The sequence below is a fragment of the Alligator sinensis genome, unplaced genomic scaffold, assembly GCF_000455745.1.
Source record: "Alligator sinensis unplaced genomic scaffold, ASM45574v1 scaffold499_1, whole genome shotgun sequence".
NCBI lineage: Eukaryota > Metazoa > Chordata > Crocodylia > Alligatoridae > Alligator > Alligator sinensis.
Genome location: NW_005841864.1, coordinates 4217307 through 4228944, shown reverse-complemented (window position 1 = coordinate 4228944; position 11638 = coordinate 4217307). Strand labels below are relative to the sequence as shown.

Genomic DNA, 11638 nt, shown 5'->3' with positions numbered 1-11638 from the left:
AGGAAGAGAGCCTCTAAAGAAATCAAAGGGATTCTTACATTCATGCACTGTCATGGTAAAATGAACCCCTGAAGAATACATTGAGCATTTCACAGAGAGAACAGGATTAAGGGCGAAGATATATTTTTCCCTGATATACACTATATACATTTACAAAAGCCTATATTGAAATGTACAAAAGCCTATATTCAAATTCTCATTTTTAAATCACAGCACCTTATGAAATATGTCCTGAAGATTATTTGATGTCAATGGTGTGGAAAAGGACCCCAGCTGGGGACATGGCATTCAATCGATGTCCTCTCAATGCCACAGGTACAGTATTACATTTATTGGTTTTGCTGACGAAAGAGAAAAAATAGCTTTATTGCTATAATTGTCCTTCTGTCCACATTCAGAAATGTTTAATAATTGCCTAGATACAGCCACACACACATGTATAGAGACACACACACACACACACTTATGCATGCACAAGATACATGTACATAAAGTATAATGTGTATAAATATATACATAGGAATAGAAATTAATTGACAGATGTAACAGGCATTTTGCTGAAAATAGAGGAAAACAGAAAGCTCTTTTAAATAAAAAAGAATCCTACAAGCTAATTATATGAATGACAAAATGTGTTACAGAAATGTGTATTGCCCTGTAAATGCTGCTGCTGCTCATTTGCATAAATCTGTTTTTCTCTGTACTTTAAAGAATGTAGAAGTCGGTCTATGTATCCTTCGTTCTTTCTGATTGTTCTCAGCTATATAAATATTTTCTCTGTTCTTTGTGACTCACAGGCACCACTAGCAGACGCTGCTCTCTCAGTGTTCATGGAGTGGCCTTCTGGGAACATCCAAGCTTTGCTAGATGCATATCAAATGAGTACAGACACTTGCAGCATTCAGTAGGTGCAAAGCCAGCTTTAGTACTTGCTCTGTTTATTTTTTGCTAATCATCAGCATTAAGGAAATTACTTATTTACTCTCTAGTCAGACTTCTCATGAGAAATAACAGGGGGGGAAATGGACCTGAGAGAGAATAATTTGTATCCTATATGTAGATATATATTGATCTGGTATATTTTGTTGCTGTTTGAATGAAAGAGCCTTTTGTCATACTGTTGCAGTGAAAAGAATCATGCAGACTCCCTTTTTCACTGTTCACTGTGTAAAATTTTTATAGGGGGCAGAGGGTAAGACACATATTTTGGCTTATTAGAAAATAAGAATTATTATAAGTGTGACCTACTAAAGTAATTTTATAATTCTTAAAATCCTTTAACTGCACACTGACAAGTCAGGGATCCTGATACCTTTTCTTGCTATCAAATTCTCAACATCACCTTTAGGTGAAATAAAAGGAAGAATGATTAAAGGGTAAAGCTACTGCATTGGATTGTGAAGAAAATAAAAAAAAAGTCAGGAGAATTATTTCATGCATTTCAAATAGAACTAGAGAAAGTTTTCTTGACAGAATATAGGTGCAAATGTGTTAATGATGCTCTTGTAAATGTATTTGTTAAATTTCCTTTCTGCCAGTCAAGGCCTCTCCGGGTCATCCTAACATCTGGCACAGCTGACTCCAAGGTTCTCTTGGGTGGTGATTTTTTTTCCCTTTCAAGATATATTTTTCTGACATTTTTATTACTCTCCCTCTGCTTCTAAAGTCTACCATTAATGCTGCTCAATTAATTGTTCTGTAGGACACTAATACAGCTGTGTATTTGACAGCTTCCCAGTCTCTCAGTCAAGCACAACACATATGGTAACATGCATCAGTGGCATGAATAGGGTATGGCAAGTGGGACAGCTGCCTCGGTACTGACCTGGATGGGGGTAACAGAAAGTGGTCACACAATTGCAGAGGTGATGCAGTAGCAACCAAAACTCACCACTGCTCCTGGGTGTGGCAGCTTCCCTGGAGCCCTGCGCACATCATTACATCTCCGACATGCTTAATTTTCAGTGACTTGAAAAATAGAAATGTGACTGTAATTCCTGAAATCTAGTTTTTCACATGGAAGAGACTGTGGTGTATTCCCCCTAAGCTGCCTTTCTGTTTCGTTAGATTCCAGCCTAATTGAGGCAAAGGATGAAGCTTCAGAATAAGCCAGTGAAAGTATTATATTTACATTTAGACAACGAGAAAGGTCCTGAATGATTCTCCCTAACAGAGAAAGATTCTTGGGGTGCCTATACAAGTGCAGCAAGGCTGCTCTGATACACTGTGATTACAACGCATCAAAGCAGACTCGAGTACTTGAGTCTGCTGGAGCATGGTAGTTACCGTGCTTCAGCAGACTCCAGTGTCACATGTTTCAACGTCCCTGAACTGAAAAATGGTGGTGTGGGCACTTTAACTAAAGCTCATGCAACAAGCTTTAGTTAAAGTGCCCTCGCCACCATTTTTCAGCGCAGGGATGTTGATCCACATGGTGCTCTGGATGCTTTAAATAGAGCAGCTCTTGGAGAAGAGCTGCTCTACTTAAAGCAACCCTTCTCTGCCCACTCCCAGAGCATATCTATAAACACTCTTGGACTCCTGCAAGTGCCCCACTGGGTGTTGCTATGTACCTTTATCCTTCACTTAGAGAGCAAAGAAAACTATTTAGTATTATGCATTTAGAAGTTTTATTCTGCTATCTCTATAGTACAGACAGTGTTTATAGTGGATTCCATTAAAAATGGGCAGTAATAACAGGTTTTTTGCATTGCCTCTACTTAAAATATGGAATTATTTAAATACCACAATTAATATAAGTATTATGGGTTGTAAATACACAATTTTAATAATATTCACAATGGCATTTGTCTTTAAACCAGATCAGAAAAATACTAATTCAGAATATTTATATTGGTGATTTCTCTGATTCTTGGGATGAAATCCTCCTTCCGCTGTAGTCAGTGGGAGTTTTGACATTGGCTTCGATGAGGCCAGAATTTTACTTGTCGAGTTTTAAATGTTTTGTTTGTTTTGTTGGGTTTTTTTGTTTAAAAGTCCACATGACTACTGAGATGATATATGTATGTTTAGCACCTGAGGAATACAACTACATCTCCAAATGCAATTCTTGGCATTTCAAACTTCAATACATGCTAAATCACCCACTGCTTGAGAGAATTCACTGAACCTAAGTTCTAGAGAAAAGGCAAAATAGAATAGCCACAAAACAGAATCTAGAAAGTTGTAGTAAGTTACACATACAGAAACTGAATTGTTTCCACTAAAATTAAGTATTAAATGTTTGTGAATAAGAGCTAGCACTTTCACTCTGAAAAGGGTCTTCTCACCCATAAACAAACTTTCTTTTCTGAAATGGTACATCTAAAGACTCCCTGTACAAGCATGTTCTTACGTTGGAAAAATAAAAACCCTGCATAAGTAATGGCTTTAACTAACCAGCAGAGGGTTCTGCAGAATGTTGTCTCCCATCTTCTTGGTAGTCTTCACTTGAGAGGCAGGCCATATAATGAAAAGCCATATATGATAATCCGTTATGTCTGGTATTTTAAACCCTAACTCGAAGGGTTTTCCCCAGCCAAACTGGAGGCTTTTCAAAATCTTTTTTTTTTAGAGAAAATGTTGACACCTACAATATTTTTAGGTTTTTATGTTGAATTGAATATTTGATACTTCATCATTTATCTTTTCTGAAGAGCTCTAGAAGAGTTCAACCTTTCTGTCTGGAAATTATTCTAATCCTTTCTAGAGTCCTGAGCATCTTCCACCTAAATCCTATATTATGCAGGACATATCAGAAGATGTATTCTTCATTGCCATGGAGTCAGCTCAATACTCAGTCCCAGACTGCTGAGACAGTACAGGCTGAAAGTAATACTAGGTACTCCTCTGTGGTGTAAACAGTTCTTCATTTTACTAAACAAAGAGATTTGTCTGCCTACGTTAGGCACAGTAGAGACCTAGCAAGCCGTTCTGGGCAGAAAAAAACATAGTGGAACAACGCAACGCTTCTTCCCCCACATCAGTTTTTATCCATCTGTGTACTTTTCCATTTTCAAAATATTAAAAATGTTTAACCAGATTGTGAAATAATCTTTTACCAAATAGCTAAATCTTTTTAGAGTTACACAAGAAATTAAAATCACTCAACTGCTGGACTAAATGTTAGTTTAGTTTGAACTCACGCAAATAAAAGAGACAAATAGATTTGTTTTACACTTAGACATTTCACACAAGGGACTGTCAACCTGTCTGACACTTGGTGCTGCTCAGAGTGAAACTGAATGTTTAACTCCAAGACAGTCAGGTGGGTGAGAAACTGGCTGCAGGATAGCATCCAGAGAGTTGTATTGAATGGATTTGTGGGAAGTGGTGTCCCACAGGGTTCAGTGCTTGGTCCATTACTTTTCAACATCTTTATTAATGATCTGGATGTCGAGGTGAAGAACTCACTGGCCAAGTTCGCAGATGACACCAAGTTATGGGGAAGCGTGGTCACATTTGAAGATAGGCTACAGATACAGGTGGACCTAGACAGGCTAGCAAGATGGGCGGATCAGAATTTGATGAAGTTCAACGTCGAGAAATGTAAAATGCTCCACCTTGGGATGAGCAACCCTCAACATACCTACAGACTTGGTGGCACCAAACTGACTAGCACCACGAATGAAAGGGACCTGGAGTTAATAATATGAGCCAGCAGCGAGATGCTGTAGCCAGTAGGGCAAATAATACTCTGGCATGCATCAATCAATGCATTTCCAGGAAAACCAAGGAGGTGATTTTTCCACTTTACTCAGCATTGGTGAGACTGCAGCTGGAGTACTGCTTCCAGTTCTGGGCACCACACTTTAACAAGGACATGGACAAGCTTGAGAGAGTCCAAAAAAGCCCCCTTTATGATCAGAGTCTTACATGGCAAGCCATACAAGGAAAAGCAGAGGGATCTGGGACTCTTCAGCCTGAAGAAAAAAAGGCTGAGTAGGTACCTGGTAGCAGGTTACTGCTGCACTAGGGAAGTACATCAAGGGCTCGGTGAGCAACTGTTCACCAGGGCACCCGAAGGGAAAACCAGGAGTAATGGCCACAAACTCCTGGAAGACCTATTCAGGCTCAACATTAGGAAAAACTTCTTCACAGTCAGGGTATCCAGACTGTGGACTAAGCTCCCTCCAGAGATGGTGTAATCACCTACCCTGGAAATCTTCAAGAGGAGACTAAACAGTCACCTTGCTGGGGTCACCTGACCCCCAGTTATCTAGCCTGCTTGGTGCAGGGGGCTGGACCCAATGACCTTCTGAGGGCCCTTCTGGCTTTCAAGTCTATGATTCTACCTTGCTTTCTGCCCAACTTCTGACTAACATGTCTAACTACCTCTCTCTGCTAGAGAATCATAGACAATAGAGATGGAAAAAGAACTAAAAGATCATCCAGTACATCTTTCTGCAAGTGGAAGCCAACATATATGTCATGCTAAGCATTCCTTAAAATAGGTTCTTATAAAGAAACTGCTAAAATATGATGATGTCATATAATGAAATGTCTTATTGTGCTTCCTTGTTATTATTATTATTATTATTATTATTTTACCAGCTTTGATCGGAAGCAAGCACGTTATATATTAAAATACTGTGAACTGCATTCTCAAAATCTGAGGTCGAGTTGAATATCTTTAAAACAAGAAGCTCTGAATCATACCAAAAAAACCCCCACACACATTATGCAAAAATTTAAACCAGTTGAAATTCAGTATGTGAAATGCATATTAATCAGATGCATTATGCAACAGTCCCAGATTCTTTTCCACCTCTTAGACATCTAAATAACACTTGGACAGTTTTTTGGACTAGATTTTCCTCCACCTATTAGGCATGTAAATAGATTTAGGAACCTACCTACAAATCTATACCATCCCGTTCAGGTCCCTAAAAATCCTTGAATGCATCTACTTTTGTAACACACCATCCTCTTACCCTTAAGGCCCAGTCACAACAAATGAGCAAGGAGGAGGACCTATCTACTTGAGCAGTATGAAATAGGCATATTGAGACATATTGGCCAGACACTTGAGCAGTATGAAATAGGATCACACTTATGCACCAAAGTTCATTTACACACATAATATATGGAATAGAATCTGGCCCTAAGTCAGAAAAGAAACAGAAAGGCCTACCTATCTTGTTCCCAACAGCTTACAGGTGCTGTTGCCCAGAGCGTGGAACACCTGGGTCTTCAGACCTGCTCAGCCTGAGAAGATGTGACCCCACAGCTCCCAATTCCCAGGAAAGCACCAAAATCACCAAGCTATTTTCTAAGAAGGCCTGAGAGTCTCTATCCCTCCTGAGAGTCTCTGTCTCCAAGGCAGAGATAGACTGACTCTGTGGCCTAGTTAGGACACCCTATGGAAAAGAGGGAGCATTAATTCTGTGCCCAGTGTTGTTTAGGAGCATGGGCCAGAATCCTTAGCTCCTTTTTCCCAGGGAGTATGAAATCCTGAATTCATAGGGCAATGTCCCAGCAGTAAATTGCAAGCCAGAACATGGACAACCAGCCATATTTCAAAATATTGTATTCAAAAGTCTGCCTTACTGAACAAATCTCTTCTACAGGAGCTGATATTGAACAAGATATTGGCCGTAGGTCACAGGGTTTGAGACCCTGATGTGTTCTAGCCACTAATGATTGGAAGGCACTTTCACTCAAAGTCTACATTGTATCTCAGACAAAGATTTGTGGCCTTTTGTGTCTCCTTTATTCACATCTGTAGACATAAAAACCTCTTAGAAGTTGCATGTCAACCAGCCCAGACCATTATTTATAATAAGAGCAAGTACAGTTTCTATATAAAGTTCAGTAATAGGGTGTGATGCTTTCAATTCAAAGGCCATTTGCAAATCTATTCACAAAAGGTAGTAGAATTACTGCAGTTAAAATACTCACATAACTCTAAATTTGTTATACAGATTATGTTTGGTTGTTTTACAGTACACACTGCAGAGCTCTCCCAAGCATGTGGAGCTTGCAAAAGGTCCATGTAAATTCCACACATGTCCCTGAATATCTGATGACCTAACTGGGGTAACAAAGACATATGGCCACAGCAAAATTGTATGATCTAAGTGTATGAACTGTAATATCTATTTAAGGTACTTATATAGCCCCATTATGGTGGTATCTGTGTAAGACCTTTAATAAATGTATCTTCTCAACACCTGCTTGAGACATCACAACTTTACTATCTTATTTTTTTAAAGACAAAGAACAGAAGCACATAGAGTGTAATTAAATAATCGCTATGTTATCCTTTCTCTCTACAGCACTGAATTATTCTTCCTTTCACCCATTGAGGGTGAGGAAAATCCCAACTAAAGCAAAACCAGTAGAAATAAGAGGAAACCTATGACAAAAATATGCAAAGAATTCTGTGCTCTCTGAGTTACATGGAACATTCCTCTGTGGTTCTATAGGGATGCGGTATAGGGATTGGAAGTGGATCAGTGATTATACAAATCCAGATGCCTAATGCTCCCCAGGTTAAGGTACTGAGGAAGATTTATAGGGAAAAATCAGTTAGGTATAGGCTGTAAAATAAATAGATTTTAAGTTTAACGTATGACACCAATATTCCTCATAACCTGCTGTTAATCTGTTTTACGTGGGACACCCCATCAATTAACTCCTCTTTAGAATGATCAGTAATCTGTCTGTGCTTGCATTATCCCATTTGTAGAGTGTGCGTGATAATTAAAGCTGGTTGAATAATAGAACCATTTATTCATGAATAATTTATCCATTTGTTAACAAAATAGTAATCAAATAGGTCAACAAGTACTGTCTGACCAGCTTATACAGCTGGTTGAGTAATATGAAAAAACTCATTTACCGAATAATTTAAGAGACAAAGGTGCCAAGATCCATCAAATGAACTGCTGTAAAATTATTGGTCAGCTCTAATAATTGATACTTATAGGGTGCATCTACATGAGATGTGCTGTCATGCAGTAGTGTAGTTTACTGTGAAGTAAGCATACGCGTCTACATGAGCATATGCTTACTGCTCAGTAGACCTTGCTGATCATGAGTAAATTTGCTACCTAAAAATGCAAATAGCGAATTTAATTGCCATTACTAACTGTGCAGTAATGCTCATGTAGCCAGCCACCAGCGGGTGGCAGATTTCTCCCTACCTCCAGGAACTGCCTACTGCCAGATGGGGCTTCACCTTCAAAGCCCAGGAGGGGACTATGTCCCCCTGCCCTTGCAGCAGGGAGCTCCAAGTCCCTCACTCCGAGATTGCGATTGGGGAGCTGGGGCTGGGAGATCTCTGTCTCCCAGCTCCCACTTCACCATCATGATGGAGTGGGGGGCTGGGAGGCTGGAAGATCCTTATCTCCCAGCCAGAGCTCTGCAGTCACAGGGCTTGGGCTGATAGCTCCCTGCTGGTGGAGGCTATGAAGCCTGTTCCCTGCTGCTCTATGAGTGCAGAGCTGGGTGGGGAACAGGTTGGGGAACCTGTTCTGCACCCAGCTCCACTCTCATGGAGCTGAGCGGGGAACAGGCTCTTCAGCCTCTTCCCCACCAAGCTCCATGCTCATGGAACTGAGCAGGGAACAGGTTCTCCAGCCCCTGCTCTTCAATAGTGGAGCAGGGGCTGGGAACTGTCCCAGTCAGGGGCAGCTCCCAGCCCTATGCCCCAATCAGGTGATCAAGGCATAGGACTTGGAAAGAGCTGCAGGGGTGGAACAGGTCCCATCCCCCTGCCCTGACCCACTGGTGGGACAGCTTGCAGTGAACTAGCTGCCCCACTGGTGGATCAGGGCTGGAACCTGACCCTCCCCTGCAGCTCTTTTCAACTCCCCTGCCCCTGATCAGTGAGTCAGGGCCAGGAGCTCCCTGCTGTCAGGGCAGGGGGAACATTGTACCTGCCACAGCAGTAGGCAGCCCCCTGGGGGCAGGGTACAATATCCCAGCCCCAGCCAGATCAGTGCTCCCTGCCAGCCTAGAGATGCCCCTGGTGGCAGTAGGGGCCCATTGCAGGGCCCTAGAAATCAGGAGCAGTTTGCTGCCATTAACAGCAAATCTGCTCCCAATTCCATGCATATGTGGACATCTTTACTCACAAGTAAACTGCTCCCAGATTTAATGCACATGCAGATACACCCAGTGAGCATAATTTGGATTAGTATTGGTTTAGTTCTTTTTGGAGGTTGCTAAGTGATAAACCTTTATTCTTTTCACTCTGGAATCATGTGGTTTGAAGAGCAGCTGAAATCAATAACTTGATGATCAATAGAAGAATGGCATGTACCTCATAGACTATATACCACTTTCCTTTTTGATTCTTTTACAAAGGAACACAATTACTTAAGCTGTCCTCACTGTGCGTGTAACACAGCTTTCCATGAAGGCACTTCTTATCATCAAATTTCATGATTCAAAGCTTGAGTTGCAGGGTCAGAAAGAAATGTTTTCCCTAATTGACAATTGGTTAGATGTATTCTGGGGATTTTTTGGTTGGTTAAGAGTTTTTGTTTTTGCTTTTGTTTGGGTTTATTTGCTTTTTTATTTTTTTCCATCTTCCTCTAATCATCAGATATTGGCCATGGGTGAATATGGGACAGAGCCAATGGCTCACTGGCATCCTGATATAGTGGAGAGAAACCTCTTTCTTAGTTGACCAGTTGGAGTATCTTCCATATTTGCTCAGAGTTCTGCTAATCACTACATTTGGGTTTGATCAGGGATTTTTCTACTGCAAGTAGCTTGTAGATTGGTGGCAAGGAAGATTCTGCACAAATTCTGATAGATATCTGTTGAGAGGAGTACATATCCTAATACTAAGAATATCCTGTAGCTGACTTCTCTGAATACACAATTTCATCTAGGGTCAACAACTGACGGAGTATTGCTTGGGTGTAGGGACTGCAAGAAGGAAAGGGGTAGAGATTTTTTCACAGACAGCCCCCCACCTTGAACAACAGCTGTAAATGAGAAAAGGGGCACTATAAGAATGCAGGACAAGAATGGAATAGAAGAGCAGTTACTTATCAGGACCTAATGGGATCTTTCTGGAAGGAATGAATGAAGATGCTAAGATCATTAGTAGTCAAGGCCATTGACAGATCTAACAATACCAAAGACATGGAACCATGGTTAGAAATGTATTGAGTAGGTAGATTTTGTGAAGAAAATATGGGACGTTTTTGCCATATGAACAAGGGTGGTACTGAAAAAAGATCCAGTCTACAGAGGAGGGGGTCCAGCATTTGTTCCTGGTGATTACATTAGGCATACATTGCAGATACGTAATTTACTTTGGGCAATGCAAAGCAGATGTGTGGAAGGCAAGCCACCTGACTCTCTACTTCCTTAAAACCATTAGTTTTAAGCGTGGGGAGAAAGTGCACATGACAAAGGAGTCCTGGGGTAAAAGAAATGTAATTTGTGCAGGGAGGAGGGGTATGTGTTTCAGACATGCCCCAAGTCCTTTGTGACTAGAACAAGACCCCCAAAGGCAGCACAAGAAAAGGAACTAAGGAAAGAGACAGGGGAAGAAGAGACTGAAGTGATGAAAGGGACCCCCAAAGAGGAGGGAGAGGGAGACAGCATTAAGGTTAACATAGAAGAGGTGGCTCAAGGGGTGGAAAAGGTAGGTAAAGAGACAGGTGCAGAAAATATAGGGGAGAGCAGGAAACAAAGAGGGAAGTGAAACCAGGAAGGAGGGAGAACAAGAGCAGGATGTCAAAGCAAAGAATTTGGGAGAGTTGGAGGATGAGGTGGAAGAAAGAGCAAAATGGGCAGGAAAGAGGAAGAAAAAAATTGAAAAAAGGGAAGAAGCCCAAGATATATGGAGGTAGGGGCAAGGAAGGAGATGGCTTTCTCCTCACTATTAGAGATGTCATTGATTCTATCTCTGAATGAATGGCAGTGATATTGGAGAAGCAGAACAGTAAAGCAGCAGAGGGATTTTTTTAGAAAAATGAGGGATCAAACATTTGGAGGAGGCAACAGAAATCTGCCTAAAGGAGGAGAATAGCTCAAATATCAGTAGCAATGCAGATGTATAAGATGGAATATTTAACTGCATTTTTAGTGATGGTTTTAAAAGTGGCATCACTGAATATGAGAAGTGTTTTTAGTTGGAAATGCTGGGATGAGGTGGAGTTCTTCCTGGTCCAAATGAACACAGGTAGCTTGTGCTTGTAAAAGTACAGGCTGCCCTGTCAGGTAACTGGGACAACAGCATTGAGAGGAGGTGGAGGTGGGGGCTCTTGTGGTGGTCAGGTACTCATGAAAATAGGACTGCATGGGTGGCAATTTTCATCAAAAGCCCCCAGGTGAAAATGGTGAGAGTGGAAAAAGTGATTAGTGGCAGACTGCTGTACGCAATGGTAGAAGAAGGTGGAACAGAAATAGAAGTTTATATTGTCTATGCCTCTCTGGAGAGAGAGGCCGAGTGACAGCTCTTTAGAAAACTGGCAGTTTGTGTGATGAGTGGAAAATCCTGGGTGGTGGTGGAGGATTTTAACTGTATAATTGAGCTGGGGGATAGGCAAAGAGGAGGAGATGCTGGGAACCTAGATAGCTCAGGAAGGCTACTTCATAAGATTTTAAAAGAGAAAGTGTTAAAAGATGTTTGGGAGGGAGAAAAAGTGGTGACATGAGTGGACCATAGAGC

The 11638-nt window shown here is 41.1% G+C and overlaps 1 protein-coding gene across 1 annotated transcript in view; it reads left to right on the top strand.

Annotated features, from left to right (window-relative positions):
* The window catches only part of ADGRB3 (adhesion G protein-coupled receptor B3), a 738716-nt gene that overhangs the window by 313028 nt on the left and 414050 nt on the right, over positions 1-11638 (top strand). The window contains exons 8-9 of the mRNA XM_006016642.3: positions 214-315; positions 798-904. Coding sequence (XP_006016704.1) covers positions 214-315; positions 798-904 — 209 coding nt within the window. The remainder of the gene's footprint in view (positions 1-213; positions 316-797; positions 905-11638) is intronic.